Genomic DNA, 26942 nt, shown 5'->3' on the forward strand with positions numbered 1-26942 from the left:
CGCGAGTGCCCGTCGTCCCACGCCTCAGCCGCGGAGCCGCAGCACCGAGAGGCCCGCGAGTCCGCATGCGAGCCCGTGCGGGCCGCCCGACCGGCCGCTCGCCGACGACCAGCGCCGCGCCCGACCGGCGTCCCTCCGCGCCGAGCAGCTTACGTCATCAGCGGCGCCAGCAGCAGCAGCAGCAGCAGCAGCGACGGCGGCGGCGGCGGCGGCGGCGGCGCGCAGCCATAGTTTGTTTGTTTCGCTGATCGGTAGGTAGGCAGAGCGCACCTCGCTCGGCCGACTCGCCGCCCGACTTATCGCGTCGCGCGCTCGCATTCCAGAGGCGGCTTTATTAATAGTCGGGCGCGCGCGGAAGGTCGCCTGGTGCCGCGCGCTCTCCCTCTCCCGGCGGCGCTCGTGCGCTCGCTCGCGCGCGCGACTTCGCAATGTCGGCGAGCCGCGCGACGCCGACTGCCGCCGGGACGCGGGCGCCGCAAGTCGCAAGTTCGCCGCCGCGGACGCGTCGCGCCTTTCTCCCGAGTGGGCAGAAGAGCGCCCGGGAGAAAGTCGCGGGGGCCATTGGCGTGGCTCGGCGCCGCTCGCGGTCCCGATCGCGACCGCGCGCGCACGCGGCGCCGGCAGCGGGGCCCGCGGGACCCGCGCCGCGCCGCGCCAACAAAGAGGCCAAGCCGGCCGCGACGGGGCCCCGCTCGCGCGCGCACGCCCGTGCGCCTGCCCGCCGATCGACGCGCGCTCGCTCGGACTCGCGTGCCAATCGCGTCGCCGCGTCGGCGAGGTTCTCGAGAATTTCGGCGCCGGTAATTGGGGCGGTGCGCGCGCACCGCGAGTGCCCCGGGCGGAAAATAGTCGGGGCTCGGCAGAGGCCCGCCGCGAAAATTGGCAAGAAGCGCCCGATGGAAGTCGCCACGAAACGGAGGCCGGCCGTGCCGATCGGACACCCGGAGCGCGGAGCGGCGAGAGCGCGGGCGCGCGCGGGTCGCGGCAGCGGCCACTGGCGTAATTAAATCGCCGGCGCGATAAGCGGGCGAGCGAGCGAGAATGACAAACGCGCGGGCCATTTGTCAGGGGCGCGCGCGCGGATAAAAGTTTATCACTCATTGGGCCGGAAATGCGCCGGGGGAGCGTCAGCTTTGCCTAATTGCCCGAGCCGGCGCGGCGCGCGCCCCTCGCGCTCCGGCTCCGATCGGCCGCTCGGCTTTATTTACGGCTGCCGCGGGGCCCCGCGCCGCGCTCGACCAGCTGGCCTGCGCCAGCGAGCGCCCGAGCCGCGGATCAATTGCGCCGCAATCGACGCGCGGCTTCCGAGGACGGATCGCGGCCGCTCAGCGAAAAGACAGCTGAGCTCAGCCGCGGTCGCGTTTTTCGCTGGCCTCGTCGGTTTTTTCGGCCGCCCGCGCGGATATGCCCGGAATCCGTTTGGCAATCGCTCGCGGAGAGGCGGCATTTCCGCCGCAGAATTCGCCGACGCAGGCGGCCGCTCGGGGCCCGCGGCGCGCACTCGATCGATCCGAATCGGCGGTAACGAGCCGTCTCGAGCGCGGCGGGGCTCCGTCGGAAGGGGGGCCGCCGCCGCCGCCGCCGCGCGGATAGCGAAGCTCGCGCTCGGCCGGGCAACAAGTGGACAATAACTCTCGGCCGCGAAAAGTATCGCGCGGGCTTGGCCGCCAATCCACGTCGCACCTGCGACCTCGCTCGCTGCATTACGTGACTAATTGCGCTTATCAATCGGGCGCAGCTGCGCCGGCCCGACGAGGATGCACGAGCGCGCCAATCCCGAGTATTTTCCACTGGATCGGCGCGCTCGCCGGCGTCTCGCCCGGGAAGGTCGCGCCTCGCGCCCGCGCGGGCGGGCATTCGCGCGAGAGAGGTGGCGCGCTCTGATCGCGCGAACACCGTCTGCTTGCAGCGAGCGGCTAAGGACGAGGGAGCGCAGCTACTCGTCGTCGTCGGCGGCGGCGGCGGCGGCGGCCTCCTCCTCCTTCTCCTCCTCCTCCTCCTCCTCGGCCCGGGACGACTGAGCCGGCAGCGGCGGTGAGGGGGCGGCGGCGACAACGGCATCTCACGGAGATCGGCCCGGGCTCGCCATGTGAGAACGGCGCCTTGGGCTCCACCAGCTGCGCAGAGGACTTACGCCGAGCGAGCCGCGGCGCGGCGATGCTACGTCAGCAGTTCGCGGCCTTGCTGCCGCTGCTGCTGCTTCTTCTGGCCGGTGAGTAGCCCCCTCGACTCAACTGGTCGCGACGAGTCTCTTTGTAGGTCGGCGGAGGATCGATAGAGCGCGCGAAAGAGCAGCGCCGGCACGAGAGATGTCATCTCCGCTGCTCGCGTAGCCGAGAGAGAGAGAGAGAGAGAGAGAGAGAGAGAGAGAGTTCTCTCTCTCTCTCTCTCTCTCTCTCTCTCTCTCTCTCTCTCTCTCTCTCTCTCTCTCTCTCTCTCTCTCTCTCTCTCTCTCTCTCTCTTCTCTCTCTCTCTCTCTCTCCTCTCTCTCTCTCTCTCTCTCTCTCTCTCTCTCTCGCTCCTTTCTCTCGTCCGCGACAGGCCGCCGATGATCGATCGCTCCGGCCGCGCAATTATCCTGTTTATTTTCCGCCTAGCCGTCCTCTCTCCCTTTTTCTCTCTCCGGCGCGCGAGCGCGAGCTCCTTATCTCTCCGCGACTCGCCATTTCCCCGAAGCGCTCTCGCTCTCTGTTATTACAGCCCCGCGCAGTGCAGTTATTCTCGTCTACCGCAGCGGCGGCGGAGCGCCGCGGGGGGAGTCGGGAGGGGGGCAGGAAAAACTTTGAGATATCAGCACTTTACGAGCTGCGCCTCTGACGCGGGTCGTTTGCATGCGTCGCCGGGGACGCCGCGGCGAGCCCCGTTGCCGCTGCTCGGCTCGCCGCCCGATAGTTTCGCCGATTCGGCTCGCGGCGATCGGACCAGCCGCACCGCCACTGGTCAGCCGTCGGCAGCCGCCGTCCGGCAAAGTTGCGCGGAGGAAGTGCCACGGGGCGGCGGCGGCGGTGGCGGCGGTGGCGACGGCGGCGGGAGGGGGGAGCGATTAACGGCGGATAAATATTGGCGGCGAGCGCGACGCGCGAGGCAGTCCGGAAATCGAGCAAACACGCTCTGCAAAGGAGCGCCGCTCAAATATTTATTCTCGATCTTGGCGCGGCTCGATATCGCGCGCACGCGCCCCGGCGAACGAGTTGGCGAAGCCGCGCCGCGTCTGATTATGCGCGCCGCGGCCCAATTGACTTAGTCGGATGCCGGAACCAGCGTTATTGGCCGTCCGCGCAGTTTTGCCAGGCGGCATTCCTGGGGCTCCTTCGGCGCTCGGAGATGCGCGCGAGACGCGGGCGGCGCGCCGTCGGAGTTGGGCGCAACTATGCCCGCCGCGGCGGGCTCGGCCTCGCTCGAAGCCGCGCGCCCGGAATGCGAGCCAAGTTCGCGCGGCCCCACTTGCCGGCGATCCCGCGAAAGCCCGCGCGGCCACTTTGCGCCCCATTAAAGCTCGTCGGGGGCGCCGCGGGTCGGCGCGCCAGTCGGTCTCCGAGGGCAGCGCCTGGGATTTGCAGGCGCGGCCGCTCGGCCTCGCGGCGGCCACTCCGACACTGACGAGTGTTTGCGGTGCTATCGTTGCGCAACGCACAATGGGGACGACAGGCTCGGCTTTCAACTCGCGGAAATTCGTTCTTGCGCGGCGTTCTTTTGTCTAAACCGGACCGGCCGAGCCAGCGAGCGAGCGAGAGAGCCGCCAGCGCGTTTCGGTAAAAGCCCGCCGCCGGTGGCTGCCGACGGCTTTGCCGGAATTAAGTCGAGCGCTTTGTTCGGCGCGAGCGTCAGAGAGTGATTTTGGAGATCGATGGCGCGGACGTGTTTGGAAATCGAGAGGCCGCCGCTCGCGGTCGAAAAGCGCTCGGTCGCCGCTCGGCGCGACGCGCGACGCGCGCGCCTGCCCGGGAGAAAAAGCTCGCTAATAGCCCGCAAATATTGGCTCCGGGGCGCGGGAAATATTTGAGCGGCAAAAATGCCAGCGAGCAAAGGGTACGGGATCCGCGCGGGCCGGAGCGACGTCCGCGCGGCTGCTCGCGCTGTCGCGTCAACGGCACGGCTCGCGCGTCGGAATGCCCGCGCCGCTGAAAAATCTTGGCCGCGGCAATAACTGCGAATTTCGCCGTCGGCGGGATCGCCGGCATTCCGGCTCGCTCTGCCAATCGCTGTCGGCGTCGGCCCGCGCCGCGCTCGCTCCCCTCGGATCTCGGGCCGTCGGCGGCTTCTCGGCTCGCTTTTTTGCCGGCGCGCACACACGCGCACACGGCGAGTCGAGGCTTAGCCGTCCGCGGAGAATCGATACTCCGTAGCGGCAGGCAGCGCCGGCGGCGGCGCCCGCGCGTGTGTGCGTGCGCGCGTATCGCCGCGTCGGCTTCGATCCGCGCGCGCGTCGTCGCTCGCGAGCGCGGCCGCTGATCGCGCGGGAGCGCCGAGGGCGCCAGCGAGGGCCCACGCAGGCTCGCGCCACCGCGTCCCATCAGGGCGCTTCGGCTCAAGGTCGCAGCTTATCCCCCGCTCGCGCGCGGCGCGAGGCAGTTATCGGGTCATCGGCGCCGATGGCGCGAGCAAGGTGTGTCGAGGTCGAGGGGAGCCGCGCGCCCCTTCGGGCGGACGAGAGCCTAGTCAGCGAGTCGTCGACCGTTGGCGCTAATCAAGCGCGGCAGGCGCGCAACGACGAGCCGCCGGGGCGTACTTGATGAACAACTGGCGGCGGCGGGCGGGCGGACCGATGTGATCGAGCGGCAATCGATGCCCCGCGTTTGACGGATCGCGGACAATTATAGCAACAGCAGCAGCGACGACGAGGAGGACGAGCGACCCAGATTCGGAGAGATTGATTGATTGTTCGAGTCGTCCTCCCGCAAAGCTCCGTCATACGCCGGGCCGCTCCATCGGCCGGATGAAGCTCCGCCGCAAAAAGCCTGTCAGTGTGCGGTCGCGACTGCCGCGAATCGATGCGTACCAACGACAAACAGATTGGATATATAGGTCGCCTGATCGAAATATCGCGCGCGGCATCGCAGAGAACGGGAGAGAGGCCACTAATGCGCGGCCACGCGGCGATATGGGTTCGTCAACTCTCAGCGCGCCCAGTTTGCGGTCGACTCGCTCGTGCGTCCGCGCTAAATCCGAGCTCGCCTATCTCGCGGCTGTTGCTCGCGGCGTAACTCGAGCCCGCAGCTCGTCGTTTCCGCTTTCCCGCGGCTCGGCTCGAAGACGACGACGACGACGACGACGACGACGACGACGACGACGGCGACGTCGAGGAGGACGCCGACGATTGAATTACGTTGGCGCGCGCAAAACGGCGCGCTCAGCTTTCGCGCGCGACGGCGATCCGACGGGAGACCGGCGGCGCAGCCGCGTTCCGCTGAGCGGGCTCGATTCCACGAGAGCGGCTTTGACATGCAAATTCGCATTAATAAATCGAGCGAGGCACGTCGCGCGGGTGGCAATCCGCGCCGCTTCGAGCGGTTAATTGGCCTTTTTACGCGGCTCGGTCGGCCCGCGCGCGCTCATGACTATGCTAATTGCGCGCTATTGCGCCGGGTTGCGCGACTGCGGAGAGCCGTTATTGGCGCGATGTCGAGCACCGAGAGCGCCGCTGCGGAGTGTTTGTCGGGCGTGGAATGCCGATGATTCAGCGCAACGGCGCGCGACAGCTGGCCCGAGTCAATCTATCGAGATTGCCCGCTGATAAGCGCGCGCCTCGTTCTTGGCAAGCGACGGCTGGCGCGACTGGCGCAACAGTTGGAGTGCGCGCCCGCGCGATCGAATTAGCGGCCGGCCGCCGCCGCTCGCGGGGCCCCCGGCCTCCGGCCTGCGCCTGATTGCACGCGCCCGCCTGATTGCACGGAGCCGCTATTTGCCGGCGCTCGATTGCCACGGCCCCGGCCCGCGGGCCGCCCCGCGCGCCCGAAAAAATCGGGGCCGCGCGTCGCTTGGCTGCCGGCCAGCCAGCCGCTCGCTGCGCGGCCGGAAACGAGCGCGGCCCCGCCGCCCTCGGCACGGCAGCGCGCTTAATTGCGACTTTCTTGTTTTGCCGGCTGGCAGCGGCAAATTGCAGTCGGAGCGCCGAGCGGGAGGCTGCTTTCGACCGGCGCCAATTAAAAACTTGGGCCGGGGCCGCCCGCGGCTAATCGTCCGAGCCAAGGCGAGCTTAATGGATGCATCGCCAATATCCGGGGGCTGCTTGCTCGACTCGCTCGGCCCGCCGGCTGCTTATTGCCGGGGAGCGGCTTAATGAAAAGCGGAGCGGCGGCGGAGACGCTCGGCGATATTGCGCCTCGTTGATCGTCTCCGCGCGTCTGTCGCCCGTGTGCCTGCGCAGCAAGCGCGATGAGGCGGGGGGGGGGGGCGGTTTGCCACCTCTAATTTGCCAGCACTCCGCCGACTCGACTTGCGCCCGACAAAGGCCGCGCTAATCAACAGCGCGCTCGTCCGCTCGCGCTCCGTCGAGAGAGGCGCGCTGGTCGCCTCTGCCCCTGATTCCCCGTCCAAGATTGGCCGATGCCCCCGCGGGAGCGCGCAGCCGAGGGCCGAAGGTCGCTCGGGGATCAGCCGTTCGACTCGCTCGCCTTGGCCGACTGCGCCGTCCATTAGTGGAAACGCGCGCGCGTTACGCGCGCAAGCCGCTCGGACGGGCGGACGGGTGGACGGACGGACCGAGGCTCGACCGCGCCACGACTTCTTTTTAGCTAATTGCGGGCTTTTCTCCCGCGCCGCGACGGCCACGCGAGGGTAATTGAGCGGAGGCAGCTCTAATGAAGTTCGAGCGAAACTCAATTTTCGCTGCGAGCCGGCTCGGCGAGTTCGCCCTCGCGCATTCGTAAAACGACCTTAGCCGAGCGCCGGGGCCGGCTTATCGAATCGCTCCTTCGTCTCCTCGCTCGCGGCGGACAGCTGCCGTTGTCGTCGTCGCGCTAGAACGGCGCTAATAAAACTAAATAGAGCGAGCGAGCGCTCTCTGTCTTCCCGCCGGCTCGGTGGGAAATGCATAGAGCGAGTTTGCCGCGCCGAGAACGAGTGCACTACACATAAATCGCTCTCGCCTCGAGTTGCAAGCCGAGGCGGCGGTGGCAGCGACGTAAGATGATTTCCCAGGCGGTCTCTGCACTTAATCGCTTGGCTGATTGTGCTCGAGCGCGCTCCGGCGTTTCTTCAATCTCGACCCGACTGCCGCCGCCGCCTCGTTACGCTACGTCGGCTTGAAGCCCCGGATAATGAGGCTGCAGTCGCGCTCTTCCCCTGTCTGATTTTCGGCAAATGCGATTTTGGCGGTGTCTCCACCGAGAGACCAATCGAGGCTAAGGCGCGCCGACGGCCCGGACCAAGGGACGCGAGCTCCTCGTCGGTCAATTAAACGCGCGGCGAGCGAACGGAGCGGCACGGCGCCGCGCGTTTTCGCAGCCGCGGTCCCTTCCCCCTTGCGGCTGCCGCGAATCGTCGGCGGCGCGCGCTGCGCGTGACGCGGCCCGATTACGCGGGCCGAAGCTCGGAATATCGATGCCGCGTGGCGTCGCCGTTGCGGCTGCCGCTGCAAACTCGCCTCCTCCCCTCGGCCCTCCGCCGCGTCGCTCTGCCGGTCGCGCGTTTCCGTCGCCGCCCGAAATTCAATTTTCGCCTTTTTCGCCTTCTTCCACCCCGCGCCCCCTCCGGTCCCCCGGCAATCCACTTGTGCGCCGAGCAAGATCTTTCTCTCTGGCGCTCTCTTTGGTGCGCGCCTCGAACGGCAGCTAAGCGAGTTTGCTCTAGCGCGAAGCTGCATTAGCGTCCGGCTCGTAATTACCTTAGCCCCAGTCCGTTTATCTATTTGCTGATGCTCCAGATGCTAATGGACGCTGAAGTTTGGAGGACGAGCGCCGATGGTCGTTGCTTCCGCCGGGGCGGCACTACGCACTCGCCGCGGAGCGGAGGCGAGAAAGAAGGACTGGGCGACGCCGACGGAGCGTCCGACGCGCCGGCCGCGGCGTTAATTTTGCGGAGCGGCGCGCGTGTCCCCCGTCCTCCTCCGAGCTCGTGTGTCTCGGCGAGCCGTCAAGTTTCATTGCGCGCGCGCTCGTAAAAATCAATGGAGCTTGCAGCGCCGAGCCCTCCGCGATTAGTCCGTCAGGCTGGGCCGGGTGGCAATCTAATCGCCGCGGCCCCATCGCGCCGCCCGTCTAATCAGCCTGAAAACTCCGCGCCGTCGCCGGATGTAATAAGGCAAGAGAGACCGGCGGCGCTGATAAGGGCCGCCGGGCGGCGATAAGCGCCAGACAAAGGAACTCGCAGCTCGATAGTCCGACGGCTTATCGGGCAACTACTCGCCGCGTCTCGCCGCCGACGCTAATTAATCCGCTCCGGCGAGCGACTTGCGCGGCGGCCCTCGGCTGCCGCCAGCTGACGCGCAACTTTACCCGCGGCGAGACGCGTCCCCGCATTTGCATGTGCTCTCGGCGGCGTGACGGGCGCGTCAGCTGCCGCCGCCGCCGCCGCCGCTTCCGCGCTCCGCTTCCTCGACCACTTCGTTCGGATGATCGTCCGCGCGCGCGCGCCGCCACTGGAAATCCGTGGTCGCGCTCGGCGCCGCTCGCCAGCGCGCTCGCCGCTCGTATAATAGCGCGGATCGATAGCGGCGCTTGAAGGGAGCGGACGCGATCGCCACGCAGATATAGCCGACCGCTTCCCCGGCCTTTCGCCGCGGAATCTCGCGTTCGAACCGTCGGGTCGACGGCGAGTCCGTCGATCAGCCGATAAATAGGCGGAGAGCGAGGGAGCGGACGCCCGATTTCTAATTAATCGCGGGCGCGCAGAGCCCCGACGACTGCTGCACCGGGCGTGTAACCGAGTCGCGACGAGTTCGAGCGCCCGCGGAGATACGTCCGGCGGTTCTCAGCTGATTTCGCCCCGGGAAAACATTGAATATTTGCGCGCGCTCGCTCGGCTTCTTACGAATAACGTCCCCACGAGTCGGGTCGAGGAGCTCGGACGTCGTGCGCTCGCCGCGAAAACCTGCCCCCCGCCCCCTCCGACCACACTCGCTCTCTCTCTCTCTCTCTCTCTCTCTCTCTCTCTCTCTCTCTCTCTCTCTCTCTCTCTCTCTCTCTCGCTCGCTCGCTCTTCCCTGCCTTCTCTTGCTTTCTCCGCTTTTCCTCCGGGCTGCCGCATATTGAAATGCAGATGGCTAGCAAGTTTCTTGCGGACGGCATGAATTCCAAATTAGACGGGCAACAACAGTGCAAAAAGAAAAAAAAAGGAATGGCAGACTCGCTTCCGATCCGTCTACTCCCTGCAGCACCCCGCTCGCGACACAGCTTGCGCTACTGTCTTTTCCCCTGGCCTTGTTTCCCGGCTGCAACTTTCGAACCGAATTCATCGACGCGACGAGCCGAGTATCGATTGGCCTGCGCGCTTACTCGGGCACAAACGCCCGATAAAGCTGCGAGCGCCAAAGGAGGCGCTGGTCGGGCGCGCGGCGAACGATGACGGCGCGACCGAGTGACGGCGAGCACCACCGCGGCCTGCCAGCCGGACGAGCGCGCACGGCCGAGCGGAAGGGGGCCCGCGAAGTCCGCTCGAAGGGCCGCCGATCCAGCGGCGCCCGCCGGTCGAGATCGCGCGGCGCCGCTGACGGCCCCGGCTTGGTTGCAGGCGGCGCAGGCGGCGAGGCCTGCCCCGAGGACAGCGTGAGCAGCGAGGACGGCAGCGGCTGCCGCTGCATCCCCGAGTGCCCGCGCCACGAGTGCCCGGCGGGCACGCGGCGCACGCGCGTGCGGGACGCCGTGCCCGAGCAGCCGGGCAGCTGCTGCCCGCTGTACGAGTGCCGCGACCAAGGTGAGTGCGGGCGCCGGCCCGGCCGCGGCGCACGGCTCACCGACGTCGCTCGGTTGCAGCGCCGCTGAACTACGACTCGGCCGAGGAGGCCGGCTGGGCCGCGGCGCAGCAGTGCGTGGACGACCGCGGCCAGCCGCGCCAGCTGGGCGAGCACTGGCTGGAGACGGACCCCTGCACCAACTGCAGCTGCGAGGCGCCCGGCCGGCCGCGCTGCCAGACCACCATGTGCCGCAGCTGCGCGCGCCCGCGCCCGCGGCACCCCGACGAGTGCTGCCCGCGCTGCCCCGAGGCGCCGCAGCAGCAGCGCTGCGCGGCGCTGCGCGACTGCGCGCCCGCGGCCCGCGGCTGCCCGCACGGCCTCCTGCGCGACCGCGACGACTGCGAGGTGTGCCAGTGCCGGCCGCGCGCCGACTGCCCGCGCCGGCTGCGCTGCCCCGCGCGCTGCGGCGACGGCTACCGGCTGGACCGGCGCAGCGGATGCCCGGTAAGCGAGCCCCGCGCCCCGGCCCCAGCCCCGAGCGCCACTCAGCGGCTGCTTCGCAGGTCTGCCAGTGCCTGGACAGCTGCCTGGACGAGGCGGGCCGCCGGCGCCTGGAGGGCGAGCGCTGGAGCCCCGACGCCTGCCGCAGCTGCGCCTGCGGGCCCGCGGGCGCCGTCGGCTGCAACCGCACGCTGTGCGCGGCCGGCTGCCCGCTGCCGCCGCCGCCGGGCCGCTGCTGCGCGCTCTGCCCGCCGCCGCAGGTACGCGCGACCAAGGCGAGCCCCGACTCGCCCACCCCCGGGCTGGCGGCGCGACTGACCGCGCGGCGCGTTGCTGTTGCAGGAGGCGGAGGCGCCGGGCGGCGGCGGCGGCGGCTGGGGCCCCGCGCCGATCGCGCTCGTCGCCGTGCTGGGCCTGCTGTGCGCGGCGCTGCTGGCGCACCTGGCGCGCGGCCGCCTGCGAGCGCGGCTGCGCGCCGCCGAGCTCGACTTCGCCGGCTTCCCGCAGCTCCACCGGCACCCGCAGCAGCCGCATCACCCGCAGCAGCAGCAGCAGCAGCAGCAGCACCAGCAGCAGCACCAGCAGCAGCAGCAGCCGCAGCAGTACTACAAGTGCGTGCCGGCGTACGAGCCGGTGCTGCGCCACGCCGAGAAGATCGCCGCGCTGTGAGCCAAGTTCGATAGAGAGGAGCGCCGGGCGCTGTACAAAGTGTCGCAGCCCCTTCGACGTAGTCGTAGCCACAGTATTATTTGCCGGAGCCGGGCAGGGGGGCCGCGCCGATCCGCGCGCTCGGCCTCGCGGCCGCTTATATATTTCGATTGAGTATTATTCTCGGGCCGCGTGACTGCCCCGGGGCACGCGCTCGCTAGCCAAATTCTTCCACCCTCTTCACTTATTTATTGTTGACCTTGCTGTCCTTTCCTCCTCTCTTCGGCGGCGCACCTTGTCGCGTCGTCACACTTTTTTTTATACATTCTAGTGTGTACATGATCAAAGTCAAGCAATAGCCTTCGATGTTAAGGTGGCGCATCGAACGGTGCGACCCTACTAGACTTTAAGCTATCGAGCCCTAAGTGTAAGCAAGTTAATAAATATTTCATGTACTGTGATTTAGGATCAAAAAGAAAGAAAGCAAAACTGAGGTAAATAAAGAAATCAATATGACAAGCGCCACCCTTCGCGCGGCGGGCAAAATCAAGCATATCAAGCTTCAATTTTTGTTGCCGACTGCATCCGTCAATCGGAGCACTCGAGAGAACTTGCTACGCAAGGACAATTCTTCCGAAATCGATATTGTTATTGGCCTACCTATAGCTATATATTACGTGTTAATTATGCAAATCATGTATTGTATGGAAATAAAAGCGTGATCAAACGACGAGTTGAGCAGCGATTAAAAAGAGACTTGTGCAAAGCTGTATTTTGTTGTGACCTGCACCGCAAGAGAACTACTCCCGAGTCGTGTGCGTGTGCGTTTGACCGCCGCCGCGTTCCTCCCGCTGCACTTGCCTCGCGCGCCTCCATAGTTGTACGGGCGGTCGGCCGTAGCTCCGGCGCTCAGGCCCCGCGCTAAGAACAGGTCGACTCCGAATCGCGACCGAGCCCACCGACGACCAGCGTCGTTTCCGCTGCTACGATCGATCCTGCCGGTCCCCAAATTGTTTTACCGGCCTGTCAGCTCGCCCTTGGCCATTCCGGGCTCCCGTCTGCGGTCCAGCTGCTCGTGAAAAAGAGGACAAAATAAATTGCCTGCCAATATTAAATTTCGACGGTAAAAGACGAGCTTGGAATGGGAGTCACGTGTACTCGCGCTGGAAATCGCGGGAAATCGCTCGATTGGCCATCGGGTCGTGTCGGTCGATTCAGTGGAGCACACAGCTGTCGCAGGCGAGCGAACTACGTCGCAGCCACGGGCGACGACGGACGTCTCCTCGGATTCGCTCGCGCGCATACGCACATATATTTTTTCAACGCGAAAGGCCAGAGGAAGCTCAGCCCGCGGCGCGCGGCTGCTGCAACGGTGCCGCTCGGTCGCGCGCGTCCCAAGCCCGACGGATCGCGACTCGGCGATTCGCGCGCCCACATCGCAATGACAATACTGTAGAAGAGCCGCGAGCGAGCAGTCGGCGCGCGCTCGCAATAACGCTGAGAGGATATCGATCGACGCGCCCGCAGCCTCTCCGCACCGACGACGCATCGAAGCCAGCCGCTTGTTTTTATACACGACACGCGCGAATAATAGTTGCCTAACGTACTGCTCCAATCATCTCTCTCCCTTTCCCTTTCCCTTTCTCTCTCTCTCTCTCTCTCTCTCTCATTCTCTCTCTTGATGTGTCTCTTTGAAAAAGTTAGCTCGGCTGAACACAGCGCAATACGCACCTACCTGTACTGCATATCGACGTTGACTCCAAGTTATCGTACACACACACATACACACACACACACACACACACACGCGCGCGCGCGCACATGTATACATATATATATGCTGTTTTCCTTTCGACGAATGTGATATGTGCTATGATTGTTGACACGTCGACTTTGATGCAGAGGAATTCTGTACATGCTTCCGATCTACCACACGAATAATTTGAATAAATATCGATGAAAAGCCTGATAACTCGTTACCAATGATTATTACCCTGCCACTCCAGTGTACATTCGCCATGAAAACTTGACTTTACGAGCGCCGTTTTGCGAGCTGCATCGTTACAAGAGCGCCAGCTAAAAAACCGCTCAGGCAATAGTCGCAGAAGGAGTCAATTAGGCATGCATCGGGTAGTCTGATGCGGCTGGGCCTTGCTGAGGAGGCAAAACCCGGTATATAAATACATACTGACATACATTTTAACGTCAAAGGAGCCGCAAGCAAGTCGTGGCTCGCGCGCTTATCCGCTTTGGCCCGTACAACTTTACATTATTTAACGAGGCGCGCGCGACCGAGCGCCCTCTTTGCCGCCCCGGCCCATGGCCCACCACGTAATTGAATTCGCGATCCGCGAGCTCTTTTGGTCCCTCCGAAGCATCTCTTCTCGGCGACCTGCAACTGCCCGCAGTAGTCTCTCTCTCTCTCTTTCCTGACGCTCAACTCACCCTAGTCGTCGCATATTTTCCGGGCGTTTGATCGCCAGTGTGGTGCTCGACTCCACTGATCGCTCTTTCGCGCACTTTGGTCCACCTATTTACCTGCACTAGGTCCATTTAATCGAAGCTAACCTATGGTCCCTTACTCGCTTTTCTCGCGTCTGCAATTTCCGCTAATTGGCAAACTTTTAGACCCGGTCGATATCGCGAAAACTTTGAGTCTCCGTCGGCAAGTTTGATCACTCCCACTCTTTTACCATCTTCTGGTACATCATCTTTTATCGACTGGGCAAACAGTAATTGCGAGATGCCGACGCCTGCGACTACAGGACAATCGATCGAAAAAGCCGGACACTACTATTTCGACATTCAACTGGTACGGATCCAGCATCGTTGCAAAGCCACTGTATACATCAATTGAACACCGTTGATTTGGCAATTATAAACGAAAAACATTTAACATAACAATGAAGAGAGAACATTAAGACTGTTCAATTAGTAGAAACAAAATTTGAACAACTTATTTTGAAAAGTTTGGATATTAATTGAAAATGTGGTAACTGCAGCAACTCTAATTTTATATAATGCCTCGTTAAAAAAAACGAATTTCTTACTATGATATTGCCTAAAAAGCATTGCAAAGCCTTTAAGCTAATAATTTTTATTTCAATATTTTCCGTTTATAGTTGTCAAGTCAACAAAGCTCATCAATTGAATATTCAGCCGAAACTCGTTTGCTCTTGGGTAAATCATTAAATTATTCATTTACGGAAGATTTCCTTAATGAAAAAACTTGTTTTAATCGAGCAAGCGAACTTTCTTAAACGCTCATACGGGTTGAACTAAGCTATTTCACTGACCTATATATAGATCACCTCGTTTCAACTTTTAATTCAATTTTGAATGAACACATTATTCAAAATTTCCGATTATCTTTTCTCGAATCTTAAAGTTTAAAGAAGCAACGTGAGAAGTAATTTGTCGCATAAATTGATTTTTCGAAATCGCCATTGCGATGTAATGTTCCCATACCACGGCCTATATTTCTCATGAAAAACCGCGTACACCTATAATTAAAATTAAGTAAAAATTAGCAAGTATAGACCCCGATACATATATCCATAGATACATTAAAGACGTAACGAAAATTTAAATAAATATTACGACGAGAGCTACAATGTCGTTTTACTCAATTGATGATAAAATCTTAACACTGCGATTTCACCTTTCATTGTAATGGTTATACGCGTACGAATCTAATAACCCAATATCACGAGTTTCTTGGCGAAACGATTGATTCGGAGTTGATTAAGTGCAATCTCAATAACGCCGTCCACCCTTTGGTATTTTTTGCTTATTGGTTTGCTTACGCTTCTTACAGCTTAATCAATATCGCAAACATGAGCCGGTCTTTCCCCCTCATTTTACCACGGTGACCCGCGGAGGGAGGTGGCTTTCGAGGGAAAGTCGCAATCAATCGACACCATTAAATTTTCGACACCGGCGCGTAAGATAAGATTTTCGATATAACTATCGTACATATATGTACGTGTATATGGGACATACATCAGTAGGTAACTGAAACAAGAACATAAAATGCTACGCTGTTTTTGTCGCGTCAAAGGCCCTTCTACCGCGATAAAGACAAATGGCCGTTCATTCATCTTCATTAAATAAAATTAAATTCATTCATCATTTACAATATCGGTTTTGCATCGCTTAAAAGATTGTCAATGTGTGAAATAAAACCAAGGTTTAATACACATATAATCTATAATCTATATTATATATACAGTAGATGTACAGACACATTTTTAATGGTATTATCCAAATACATTTACATCATATACATCCATGTCGAATCACAAGTAGCAGCTATTACTGCCTTTATTTACAGATGTGTGTGCATATATATATATATTTAATACTTTGCTAAATAAAAAATTACAGAAGAAAAGATAGCTACACTTAAAACTCAGCCTTTTTACAAGCGTCAATTCTCTCGTTTTATATTGCATATAGATTCTCTTGAAAATGATAAATAATTACAGATAAAAACAACTATAAAGCTACACCTATTGAACTGAAATGATAATTACTGGCTCGAACAGAAGCGTTTGTATTTCATTAAAACCTGTTAAAAAAATGTTCTCAATGTGAAACCAAAACGTCCAGGGTATCTAAAAATGATCTAATGATTATGATAATTATCTCACAATAAATAAATACAGTTGATAGCGGGTAATAATATATAAAATTAGAGTAGACTAAAAGCGAGACGAGGAGTCCCTGAAGAAAAGAGGTCAATGACGAAATGTAGAATAGCACATAGTTGACGATATTGAAAAACGCAGTTGAACGGTGGTCGAACGCGAAGGACCAAAGTTACCTTAAGTAGCTAGGGAGGGGAGATGGGAATAAGCGGAAATTTACAACAATTTACAACAGCCTTCGGCAGGTTGGCAGTAGTGAGCCTCGTCGTACTCGTCTTGGCTGGCCGTCGCACTGTAGTCCGTCGGTCACATCGAGGGCTGCGGAGGCGGCAGCATGCTTTCGTAACCCGTCGTCATGCCCAGCTGGTGATGGTGGTGGTGATGGTGATGGGAGCTGGCCATCATCTGATGATGATGGTGATGGCTGGGCTGGTAATACTGGTGGTGGGTGATGTTCGAGTGGGTCGAATAATAAACGGGGCTCTGGTCCATCTCCTTTCCTGCGCAAGCAATTGTCCGATTGTTCAGCATGAACGAAGCCTACGCGACGAGAGCTTTCGTCGACGGCGGAGCTGAGAGGAAGCGCTTACTGTCGTAGATGTCCCGGGCGTAGACGCAGTGCGGCTTGACGTCGGCGGCGGCAATAGGGTTGTGGGTGGTGTGCACGGGCGAGGGCGTGACCACGGGACTGGCGTAACCTTGGTGATGGGGCGCGGCGGCGGCGGCAGCTGCCGCTGCAGCGGCTATGGGCGACATGCCGACGCTCGAGACCGGCGACATGGTCAGCGACGCGTAGCCCGAGTCTAGTGCCTGCAGGGACTGTTGCTGTTGCTGTTGCTGCTGCTGCTGTTGCCCGCCGGCATTCATCTGTTGCTGGTGCTGTTGATGTTGCTGCTGCTGTTGCTGCTGAGAGTGATGGGGGGCCGTCGGAGCACCCAGCGGACTCGTCAGGGGGTTCGACACTTGACAGTTCAGCGGCAGAATGTCCCTGTGGAGCCACGGACAATTTCATTTGTCGGCTTGCTCTTTCTATGCTTTGCCAAGATGATATTTAGATATACGGATCAGAGCTCCGTTCGCCCTCCTCTTTCTCATATAATTCATTCAACCAATTTGAATCTCAAACGCTTATAATTGTAACGATTAATTAGTCATTCCGAAATGCCTTTATAAACACGACTTAAACGTAAGGAACTTTCTTCCAATCATGGTTCTAACAAATATTTATCTACGAAATAGAAAAATGCATCATTTCTCTTCATTTTTTCTTATTTTATGTTGATTATTATAGTTATTTCTATCATTTTCCTTATCAATGTACGTAAAACAAAAAAAAACAAACAACGCGACTTTCCCGTTAATAGTCTTTCTAAATTATTAATAATTGGTCAAAAAACTTATTCGTCGTTAAATGTTCATACTCGAGTTAAAAATAACAATTGTCAAAGCGTTCTGTGTAGCCGTTTTTATGGCAAACAAATCAAAAACGCGCTCTTGCTACTTGGCATTGTTGTTTTTGGGAAAGAAACGAAAAGTAAATAATCGCAAATAAAAAACTATGCCTGGAAAAAAAACTTGTCTTTTAATTTACATTGAAACATGGGTGTGAAGAACATTTCGACGAGTTTTTTTAGTTCAAATTTAGGTATGTGCACTAATTGATGCCTATTGCTCGAACCACAACTTATTTATAACTTTAATAAAGCATGCAATAGTCGACAAACGATTTTGTTTATTTTAGAATATTATGAATGTCAATGGAGGTAACGGAGGTGAAGAAATTTACACATTTAATACTTTCCCGATTTCGCACCGAGACTTTTTTTCATGGAATTTCGATAACGTGTTCTCGTTTTACAAACACTAACTATGTTTTTATGATGCCAAGTATTAGGACCCTGGCTCGTATGAGTTGTCCCTATCGTGTATATTTACGTATCACGGCTGATAATTTTTTCTTTTAGGCTTTCTGGTACTTCACGTTATATATCCTCGTTCAAGTTCAAGTTATGTGATAATTTTTTAGCGTTGATAGATAAGCATTGTTTTGATTTTTGCGCGTATGCTAGTTAATAAACTCTTTCCGAGGCTCACTCAAAAACTTTGTATAATATTTTCGCTAACCTTACCATTTTTATTGGACTTTGGAAGATCAAATCGTACGTTGCCTTGAGCGACACGCGATTTATAAAATAATTCTCAAGTAGCTAAAGATCCGTTATGAAAGCATAAATCTTGAAAATCGCTTGAATGTTGATGGCATGATTATTAATGGAAATCACGACGATTGTACGCGATGCTATTTGCCTTTTTTTCGACGTAATTTCTAGAATTTTCGAGCCTAAGACGACGAGCGAGTTTCATGAAAAGTGACAGGCAAGCAAAACTGTTCTGATAATTTTTCGAAAAGTTATTAGAATTTTTTAAATTATTAAACACGCAATGTCGTTCACGGGCATTCGCAATTCAGTGGAGAGAAATGCGACACGCCTTATATTTTTCTTGCTTTTTTTTTTGGCATCGCAGAATTTCGACCGTCAAGCAGAAGATTTGAGCATTTTAAAAATTGTGATAATAAACCTATGCACGGTTTTTCAAAACTACAAATCTAAAAGTCAACTAAATAGATAAATTTTATTTGAAAACGAGGTTCAATGGGATTTTCGCAAAATCATATCAAGCCTGGTAGAAAGCACCTGTAACATTAAAATTACCGCAATTCTTGGAAAAACCATAAAGCTTTTTGAACGTTTTCGTGATCATATTTGAGTGAATAGCCCCTCTAGACAAAATTCATTATATTCAATTATATAAATGGATTTATAAATCTTTTTGGTAAAGTACCTTGTTTATGAATGACATTGACTAAATAAAAAACTTACGTGGTTTGGAGAAAAAGAAATTAGTTAAAAAATTAATTTAATATTTTAATGCTAATCATTAATGGAAGATTGCACCAGGTCATTTAATCGAAATTAAATCAACTATCGGAAATATACTTTCGAGTGAGACGAGGCCTGATCGAATTGGCTGAGCCGCCGGAGAAACGCGTACGAACACTAAAGATAAAACTCGTATGACGAATATTGAACCTACACTGCAAAAAATGTCTTATAGGGATTAAATGCGTATGCAGCGAATTCAAAAACATGATTTATTCCAACTAAGGAGCTATGAAAATGGTGTGAGGACGATCAAGGCTTCACGGTTGATGGGAAAAAGAAATTGATATAAAAAAAACCCGACTGTCATAATTGTAAGTAATTATGAGAAAAAGAAAACAAAAACGTTGTTGAAGTTGCTGCACACTTGAAATAAGAACTTTTGTTTGTAGAGTATCTATTCTCAAAGATCATAAATATTGTTCTTTGAAAATGAGGTCCAGACAGTGGCAGGCGATAATGACCTGACCACGAAGGCTCTTGCCGAAAAGAATAAGGGACAAAAGAGAAAGACTTTCCCGACGCGCATACAGGTCATAAATGAAACAATAGGCTCATGGTAGCAGAAAATTAAGAAGGAAAAACATAAGATGAGGCAATTGTAAAAGCAGGCCAAGCATTTAGGAAACTTATGTGCAAGTTCTGGGCTACAGATGCCAAGAGTGCATTGTCTCCCGCAGGCAGTCGCGCGACACATGTGTAGCGGTTCCCGGAAAAGCGACGTCCGTGAAAAACACTGACCGCGCGCGTTACGCAGCCTTGTCTGTCTTGGAAAATTAGGGGGGGGGGGGGCGTAGGCCACGTTGCGTCGCCCTGACTCCCGGAATACCGTGATTTGTGCATGCCTACATCCGCCGCCGTCCGTCGGGTTTGCCGATCGCTCGACCACGTCGACGGGGAAAAGCAGAGAGGCTCGTCCGTCGGGCACGAGAGGTTTATTAGCGAGGCAGCCGGTCGAGCAAAGGTGTTGCCGTGCGACGCGACGAGCTCGCGGGACCCGCCTCCCGTCTCCCCCCGCGCCGCGCGCGCGTAACAGAGCGACAAAGGCCGCGTGCTCCTCTTGTTTCTTTTTCACGCTTGCTCCTTTCTCCTTCGTGCGTTCTCTCTCCCGCAGCCCGCGAGAACGAACTCACGCGCGGGCGGCCAACGCGAGCGTGCTCACGAAACGCTGGTCGGATTTGCCGAACGACGAGAGGGTGCAAAGTGGCAGAGCGCGAAATCAGCGCGATAAACCAAGTAAGGCGGGGGGGGGGGGCAGAGATACACGTGTCGGGGGCTAGCCAGAACTGTTCAAGCTGCATATTATAGTGAGTGAGCGCAGCTCAATAGTCTGAAAGAAGAGACGTAACCGAAGCTGCAGCGTAAAACGGTAATGGGGCGTTACGTTTCCCTTCTCTCTTGCTCGCTCGCTCTCTCTCTTTCTCTCTCGCTTTCTTCGATGAGCCGACGCGCGCCCAACGATTCGGCTTGTTCTCGCGGATTATCGCGAGCCGGGCCCCAAATGCGATCAGTTCGCCCGATTGACCAGCCGCTGCCGTCGCTTTAACGACGTTACGTCGTTTTCCGCTAGTTTGGCTCGGTCGCGCCGTCGAGTATTCGGCCGTAGCCACAACAACTGCGTTCGAAGCGCTCCTCTCCCTCCTCCGCTTCGACCAGCCGCCCATTCGAATTGCACGCGCCATTAACAACCGCGGCCCTTCGGTACGAGAAAGCCCCTCGTCACCGCAAATTAATAATCGGCAAGGAGCGTGTGAGAGAAAGAGAGAGGGGGAGGGGGGAGGGGGGAGGTATTAGGTGTCGGGCGTTATCGCCGCGACGGCGGTTGACTGCCTGTTGCGCGCTCGCGCCTCCGTCAATAACAGCGAGCGGGCAGCGATATATCGATTGGAGTGGACTCACGGTCGCTGCTGTGGCGTGCGGTCGCGCTGCCGGCGGTTCTTGAACCAGTTGGAGACCTGGATGAGCGTGAGGCCGGTCTTCTTGGCCAGGTTCTTCTTTTCCTCGGGGTTGGGGTAGCGATTCTTCTCGTACATGTCCTTGAGGGCGTTCCGCGACTTCTCCTTGAAGCAGTAGATGGTCTCCTCGCCGTCCCAGATGGTTTTGGGCAGCGGGAACTTCTTGCGCAGCCGGTACTTGTCTACGGCGCCGAGCTGCCGTCCGCGCACCTTTTCCTGCTCGAAGTAGTGCGACTTCCACCACATCTGCTGCAGCTCGGCGTGGCGCCGCTGCGAGAACTGGTTAGACTCGAGCAATTTGTACACCTCGTAGTAGTTGCCGCGGTGGAAGGCCACCGTGGCCCGGGCCATCAGCACGCTCTCGCCGCTGAGCCGCTGCTTCGGCAGGCTCGTCAGCAGCCTGCGGATTTCATTGTTCGGCTTAGGCTTGGCCGTCGGACATCGAAAACGGAAAGAGAGCGGCCTCGGCTCGAATTACGCCGCTCGACTGTTTTGCTCTCGCACGTTTTGTTTACAAAAGTCGAGAATGCCGCGCGTCTTTTTTCCAGCACTTGCCCTCCAGGCCGCCGAGAAGGCACACTCGCGATCGCGATCGTGATCGCTCGGCGCAGGCGAATGGGACCCACGCGCGCGAACAGTCGGCAGGTCGGGACACGAAGTAAAATACTCACTGGTCGAGCTTGTCGATGTCCTTCTTCTGCATGAGGGCCTCGCACATGCAGGCGACATGGTCGGGGCCGAAGCCGCTGCTGCTGCTGCTGATGCCGGCGTTCTGCGCGTCGAGAACGGCGCCCGAGACCGAGGAAGAGGCAGAGGAGGAGGAGGAGGCGGCGGCGGCGGCAGAAGAGACCAACGCCGAGGCAGCGCTGTGGGCCGCGGCGGCGACCTGTATGCTGGCGAGCAGATCCTGCTGGGCGCACTGGGCCTCGAAGCCACCGGGCGCGAGGAAGCCGACCGCTGAGGGCTCGCGGCGCGCGTACACCTTCATCATTGGGCCGTCCCTGGCAGCGGCGACGGCACTGCTACTGGCACTGCTCTCGACGACTGCGACTGCAGCGCTGGCGGTCAGGCAGAGGTTGCGTGTCGCGAGCTTCATCCGGCTGAGAACTAGCGCACTACCAGCGGCGAGCCCGCCGTAGCCGCCGCCGCGCTGCCTGCCGTACGGCATGGAGGGGGCCGCCGTCTCACCCCTGGCCAGTAGCCGATTGGTCGCGAGGCGGGCGATGTCTCGCCGAGGGGGCGTGCGCCCTCGGCTCGCGCCCGACTATTGCGTAGCGATACAGGCCGCGCAGAAATGAGCAAAACACGATAATGAGGACAATGCGACGAGGTGTCGGCTGACACGCTTCCGGTGTTTATTGCCGGAGACCGTCTAGCGCGCGCGCACGGACACGGGCGTCTATTTGCTCGCTGTCCGAAACATCCGTCCGCGTTGCAGCTCGCTCGCGACTTCTCGCGCATTCCTGCTGATAAGCCGACCGAGCGAAAGGCAAAACTTTCGCTGCGTCTCTTCGATCGCTGCTTTCATCTCTCGTCGACGCAACGGCGCCCCCGCGCGAACAATGCGCGCGCGAGATCTTTAAAGGATTACGAGCGGGCGAACCGGCCGACAGTTCAGCCGCGGCTTTGCTCGCACAATGCGATCTGCGGCTTCGGGAGGGATGCTCATCTGGGCCGGCGCTCACCCGCCAGGGCTACGCGTGTGAATGCGCAACGAGTATTTCGGCGCGGCGAGCGTCGACGGGAATCGCGGCGAGCGGCAGCTGCGCGGGGCAAGGGTTGCGAGTTTCGGCGCACATTAGCATCCGCGGAGCGACGAGAGATGAGCGGGCGCCGAGTGAAGACGTCTCTCGTGCAGCGCCAATCCCGCCGGTCTTCGCGGCGGCAGCCACGCCTCGCGCGCTGCAGCTTTGACGGGCCGCTCCGCCTAGCGTGCGACGCGCCTCACGAGCCTTATCTGCCGCGAAACCCGCGCGCTTCAACTTTTGTCGACGCTCGTCGTCACCGCGGCCTTTCATCCGGATCACAAGCTGTATGCGCGCCGGGCTGCGATCGCCTGAAACGTATCCGTCTGGATTGGTGCGTGCGTAGGCGCGACATCCGAGAACGGCTCGGCTTGCCCGCGCGTCCAAGCAGCGGGCGGCCGACAGACAAGTAACCGGTTGTCAGCGATATTCGCGACGTCGAGTTTATTTTCGGGAAGCCGCCCGCCGGAAACATCCTCATCCACTGCCCTCGCGGCGATCGCGAGCCGCGCCGGCCTGATAAGAGCCTCGCCGCCGCACCTGCACCCGAGATGCCCTCGACGCGTTTTGATTGTACGACTGAGTGACGCGTGTTCTGTTTACGGAACCTGACACGACACACCGGTGTAATCAATTCTGTTATTTATGGCACGGAGGGCAAAACGTCTACACGTAGTTGAAAAACAAAGTCGAGGCTTATTAAATTATTTGCTGAACGGGTGAAAATGTGAGAATGCAAATGCGAAAGTAGCGGAAAATAGGGCATACGTAGACGTATATATACGGTTGTGTATTGGTAAAATACGGAAGTACAAAGTATAAACGAAAGCCGTGTGTGAAAAAGATCCATCCTGGCATGATTTACCTATTATCTCCGCTCTGACCAAGCTCCACTACTGGACCGCGTACGAAGAGGCTGAAAAGAAGTGCCGCTAGTGCATCGAATCACTGCCAGTCGCTGTAGTCGTCGTCGATCCGCCGTCGAACCCGAGGACGCAGCGAAGCACCGCGCAACTTGCGGAGGAGCTCGCGACGAGGGACGCGGCTCGGGTGTGTGCCTGTCGAAAGGACGAGACGAGGCCGACGAGCGCCGTCGGCAGAAGGGCCTCGCCGGCGAAGCGTCGCATCGATTGGGCTCGCGCGCGAGTCGCGGGGGCTGCCTCGCGAGACACGTGGCGCGGCGGCGCGGAGGGACGAGGTCGAGAGGGTGGGCCTCTGTAGGTGCTGCAGCGATGGCGTCTTGTTCGATCCGGTGTCCGGTTACGCGCGGCCGCCATTTTCCCTCTCGCGCGTAGTCGCCGAGCGGTCGACGACGAGCCACGCGGCCGCGGCGCCCTTTGGCCGGCCGAGCGGAGCGCCCGAGCTTGCAGCGGCGCCGAGCCCGTGCGTCGCCGCGACTGCAGCGCGAGATCGAGGCGCGTCGATAATGGTCGGCCGGCCGAGAGCCCCGTGGCTCCGGCACGGGTGCAGCGAGCGCCGCGCGGCTCGCTAATGGCCCTGTCGCCTCTTGCGCCGGAGATATGCGATAGACGCGCGGCCCGGTGGGAAGGGAAAAACAGGTAGTCCTAATTCCCCCAAGTATGCGGACCCGTCGCTGCCGGCCACGCGCGCGCCCGCCTCGGGCGAGCCGATTGCGCGCCGAGATGACTCGCGCGGGGCCACGGCGCGGCGTCCTGACATCGGCCGCGTCAATTAGCGCCCTGGTGCGCCGAGTCGCGCCCGAGCCCGGACACGCGCGGGATGCGTCGGCCCGCGAGAGATGAGCGCGCCAGATATGGGCCTCCTTTGGCGCTCGTGCGGCGCTCGGCGACAGATGCCCATCTCTCGACGAAATCCCGGCGTCCGGCTTTCCCCGTACGCGGCCCCTTGCTCGGGGAATCCGATCGCGAATATCGAGACAAAGCTGTGCGCCCGATCGGAGTAGCGAGAAACGCGCGCGCGCTCGCGACCGCAGGCTGGCGCGTTGCGGGAACGCGGGCGCGATAAGCGCGCTGCGCAACACGTGCAGCTCCGCGCGCGAGCACATATCAAAACACGCGGCTAACAAGCCGGCAGTACGGCGCTAAGGTGATAAGGCTATTGGCGCCCCCCGCGCATTTCCGTCATCGGCGTCAGCGTTCGCCGAACGGGAGCGCGCGCGCGCGCCTTCGATCCCGTGCGATCCGGCATCGATCGCGTCGCCCGGCTCGCGCGACGACACAAGGCTGCGCGCCGGCTATTGCTGCGGAATTCGCGACGGCGAGCTTATCGCGCGAGTTTGGCCTGTGGGAAAATGTGGAGCGCAGGTTCTCCGGCACTCGGGTTACGCTGACGACGTCAGGCGAGGTGCATCTGATGTCCGCTTTCATTAGACGGCGGGCGATAAGGAGACGCGCGCGCGTCTCTCGCAGCCGAGTCGAGTGCGCGCGTCAGCGGCCTTCCCGAGTAATTCGGGAAAATAACACGGATAATCCCCCCTGAATCGCGACGCGGAAGAAAGCGAGCGAGAGAGAGAAAGAGAGAGAGAGAGAGAGAGAGAGAGAGAGAGAGAGCGAGAACGAGCGATGTTCGACGGCGATACGCAACGACGCGCCGTTGTGTGTCGCGCGCGTTATAGCTGCAAATCCGATTTGAAAGAGCTGCTCCCCCACGCGAGCGGCGGCCATCTTCTCGCCGCGCGCTCTATTAGTACAATATGCTCGGGCAGCACAATGGGCAACGCGAGGCCCCGGGCTCGTCTGAATGGCAGCTGACTGTGCAGCCCGGCGCGCAGTCGAGAGAGCACGCGCGCCCCGATGCTCTTTTCCCTTGACGGGCCGTCAGCGAGCCTCGGCGCTCCGGCCTGCCGAAGGGCGGGACCGCCGCGCGCCGTGCACTGGGCCTTTCTCACGGGCCGAGCGCGGCTGTCCGCGGCGCGCCCCGGCGAGCCGCTTGCGACCCGCGAGCGCGGAGACGCGCGTCGAGGAGCGCTCGGCGAATCTCCCCCGTGGCGGCACAAAGGGCCCGCCGAGGGGAGCATCCAATTTCGTCGTTACGGCTCGTGTAATCACCAGATACACGCGCGCACCTGCGAATTATTCACGCCACGGCTTATCGCCCACCCACTCGGCTGCTCCTTTCGCTTTATTACTCCCGGGCGTTGCGTTCGATTCGATTAGTAGGCGCGCGAGCGCGGACGAGTCTTTCGCTCACCTATGCGATCTGCTCGAATGTCAGCGGCCGCGGTTAATTAGGCAAGGGAGCCTAATTAAGCGCGCCAGCAGCGCAGGGCCAACGTAGCGAAGGAGTTGCGCAATATAATTGGCCGACGGATGACAGATGGGCGTCTGGCGCGCTCGACTCGACCTATAATTTATAAAGCTATGCCGGGCGCAGGGGTTGTTTCGGGGGTAATTGCGGATAACGCGCCGGAGATAACGAGCCACGCTGGGACGCGTACGAGCCCGAGTCACTCAACACCCCGGACTCCTCGGGCCGGCTTCGTTAAATTTTCCGATGCCTTTATCCCGCGCAAAGATCTCCCGCGCGCCGGATTACGCCGCGCCCGGGACAATGCGCCCCGCGATAGGCCTTTTCACGCCTCTACACGATGCAGGGACAAGAAATCGCCAGCTCTACACGTTCCTTTTTTCCTTTTTAACAGATCGCTTTATTCAAACCATCCTGCACACTTTACAAACTGCAAGCTCGGCCCTCCGTGCGCTCCTCTTTTCAGCATCTACAGGCCCTCGACCTTTACAAGCCTGCCATTATTCTCCGACCGTCGACACACCTTCGCTTTCCACAATGACACCGCCGAGCCAACGTCGACACTCGACCAAAATTTAACACAAATTCAACGATCATTAAGTCTCTGTTGCCGCTCACTTTGCGCAAATTAATATCTGTATAATATAGTAGTTGAATTGACGGTATTGACATCTTTTTGTTTTTTTTCATTTCTTTCCGAAACAATATATATTCATGAATATACGCTATCTATAATGTATAATAATAATAATAATAATAATAATAATAATAATTACATACGCACAAGAGAATCGTATGTACACAATAAATATATATGTTATATATGTATATGTATACTTATGATTAGTTTATATAATACGCTTGGAAGACAGAGGTTCTTTATATCAATAATATGGATATGCATGCTCCACAGGCTTTGCCACATCTGTTATTCGGTGGCACACATAATAGCTTGTACATGTGATGAAGTTATATCTCGCATTACGTGTGCGCGGCTTTGCTGTCCATGCATACCCGTTGCACTTGCATAGCAGTTTCGTACACAACGCTCGTGTGCACGGACGTCGCGCTCGATCTTTGGTTTCCTTTAATCTCTTCTCTTTGTTTTTTTTTCTTTTTTTTCAAATGAACAGATTGACCGCCGTTGCTCGGCTTGCATCTTCGGCCGATATCAATTGATTTCTTAATCGCTATTTAATCGAAACGCGCTTTGTATCACGGCACGTTAAATATTTCAAAGGTAATGTAACATTTTATACTATCTTAGTAGCTCTCTTTGTCAGCTGACAATCTAAAGGAATATCGAGGCGCAAACCGAACGCGGTTTCGCCTGGCAATAACAAAATATAACGCGCACACGCATTCTAAGCTTGACTAACGATCGAATTGTACAATTCTCTTGATCTGGTAAAGTGGACTGCCAATCGGTTGCCGGTCAACCT

General features: G+C 58.2%; 2 protein-coding genes across 2 annotated transcripts; one reads left to right on the forward strand and one right to left on the reverse strand.

Annotated features, from left to right (window-relative positions):
- Window positions 1-437: 437 nt before the first annotated feature.
- LOC131662911 (cysteine-rich motor neuron 1 protein-like) lies at window positions 438-12944 on the forward strand. Its single transcript, XM_058932902.1, has 5 exons — window positions 438-2212; window positions 9670-9852; window positions 9912-10336; window positions 10396-10593; window positions 10676-12944. Exons 1-5 carry the CDS (start codon window positions 2158-2160, stop codon window positions 11000-11002), a joined length of 1188 nt encoding a protein of 395 aa, XP_058788885.1. The 5' UTR covers window positions 438-2157; the 3' UTR covers window positions 11003-12944.
- A 2752-nt stretch (window positions 12945-15696) lies between these two features.
- On the reverse strand, window positions 15697-21695 carry LOC131662843 (homeobox protein six1-like). The gene is made up of 4 exons (XM_058932804.1): window positions 21199-21695; window positions 20472-20927; window positions 16221-16618; window positions 15697-16130 (listed from the first exon to the last, which is right to left on the reverse strand). Exons 1-4 carry the CDS (start codon window positions 21693-21695, stop codon window positions 15937-15939), a joined length of 1545 nt encoding a protein of 514 aa, XP_058788787.1. The 3' UTR covers window positions 15697-15936.
- Window positions 21696-26942: the final 5247 nt, after the last annotated feature.

Source organism: Phymastichus coffea, unplaced genomic scaffold (genome assembly GCF_024137745.1).
Source record: "Phymastichus coffea isolate CEN01 unplaced genomic scaffold, Cenicafe_Pcof_1.1 PCOF00028, whole genome shotgun sequence".
Lineage (NCBI taxonomy): Eukaryota > Metazoa > Arthropoda > Insecta > Hymenoptera > Eulophidae > Phymastichus > Phymastichus coffea.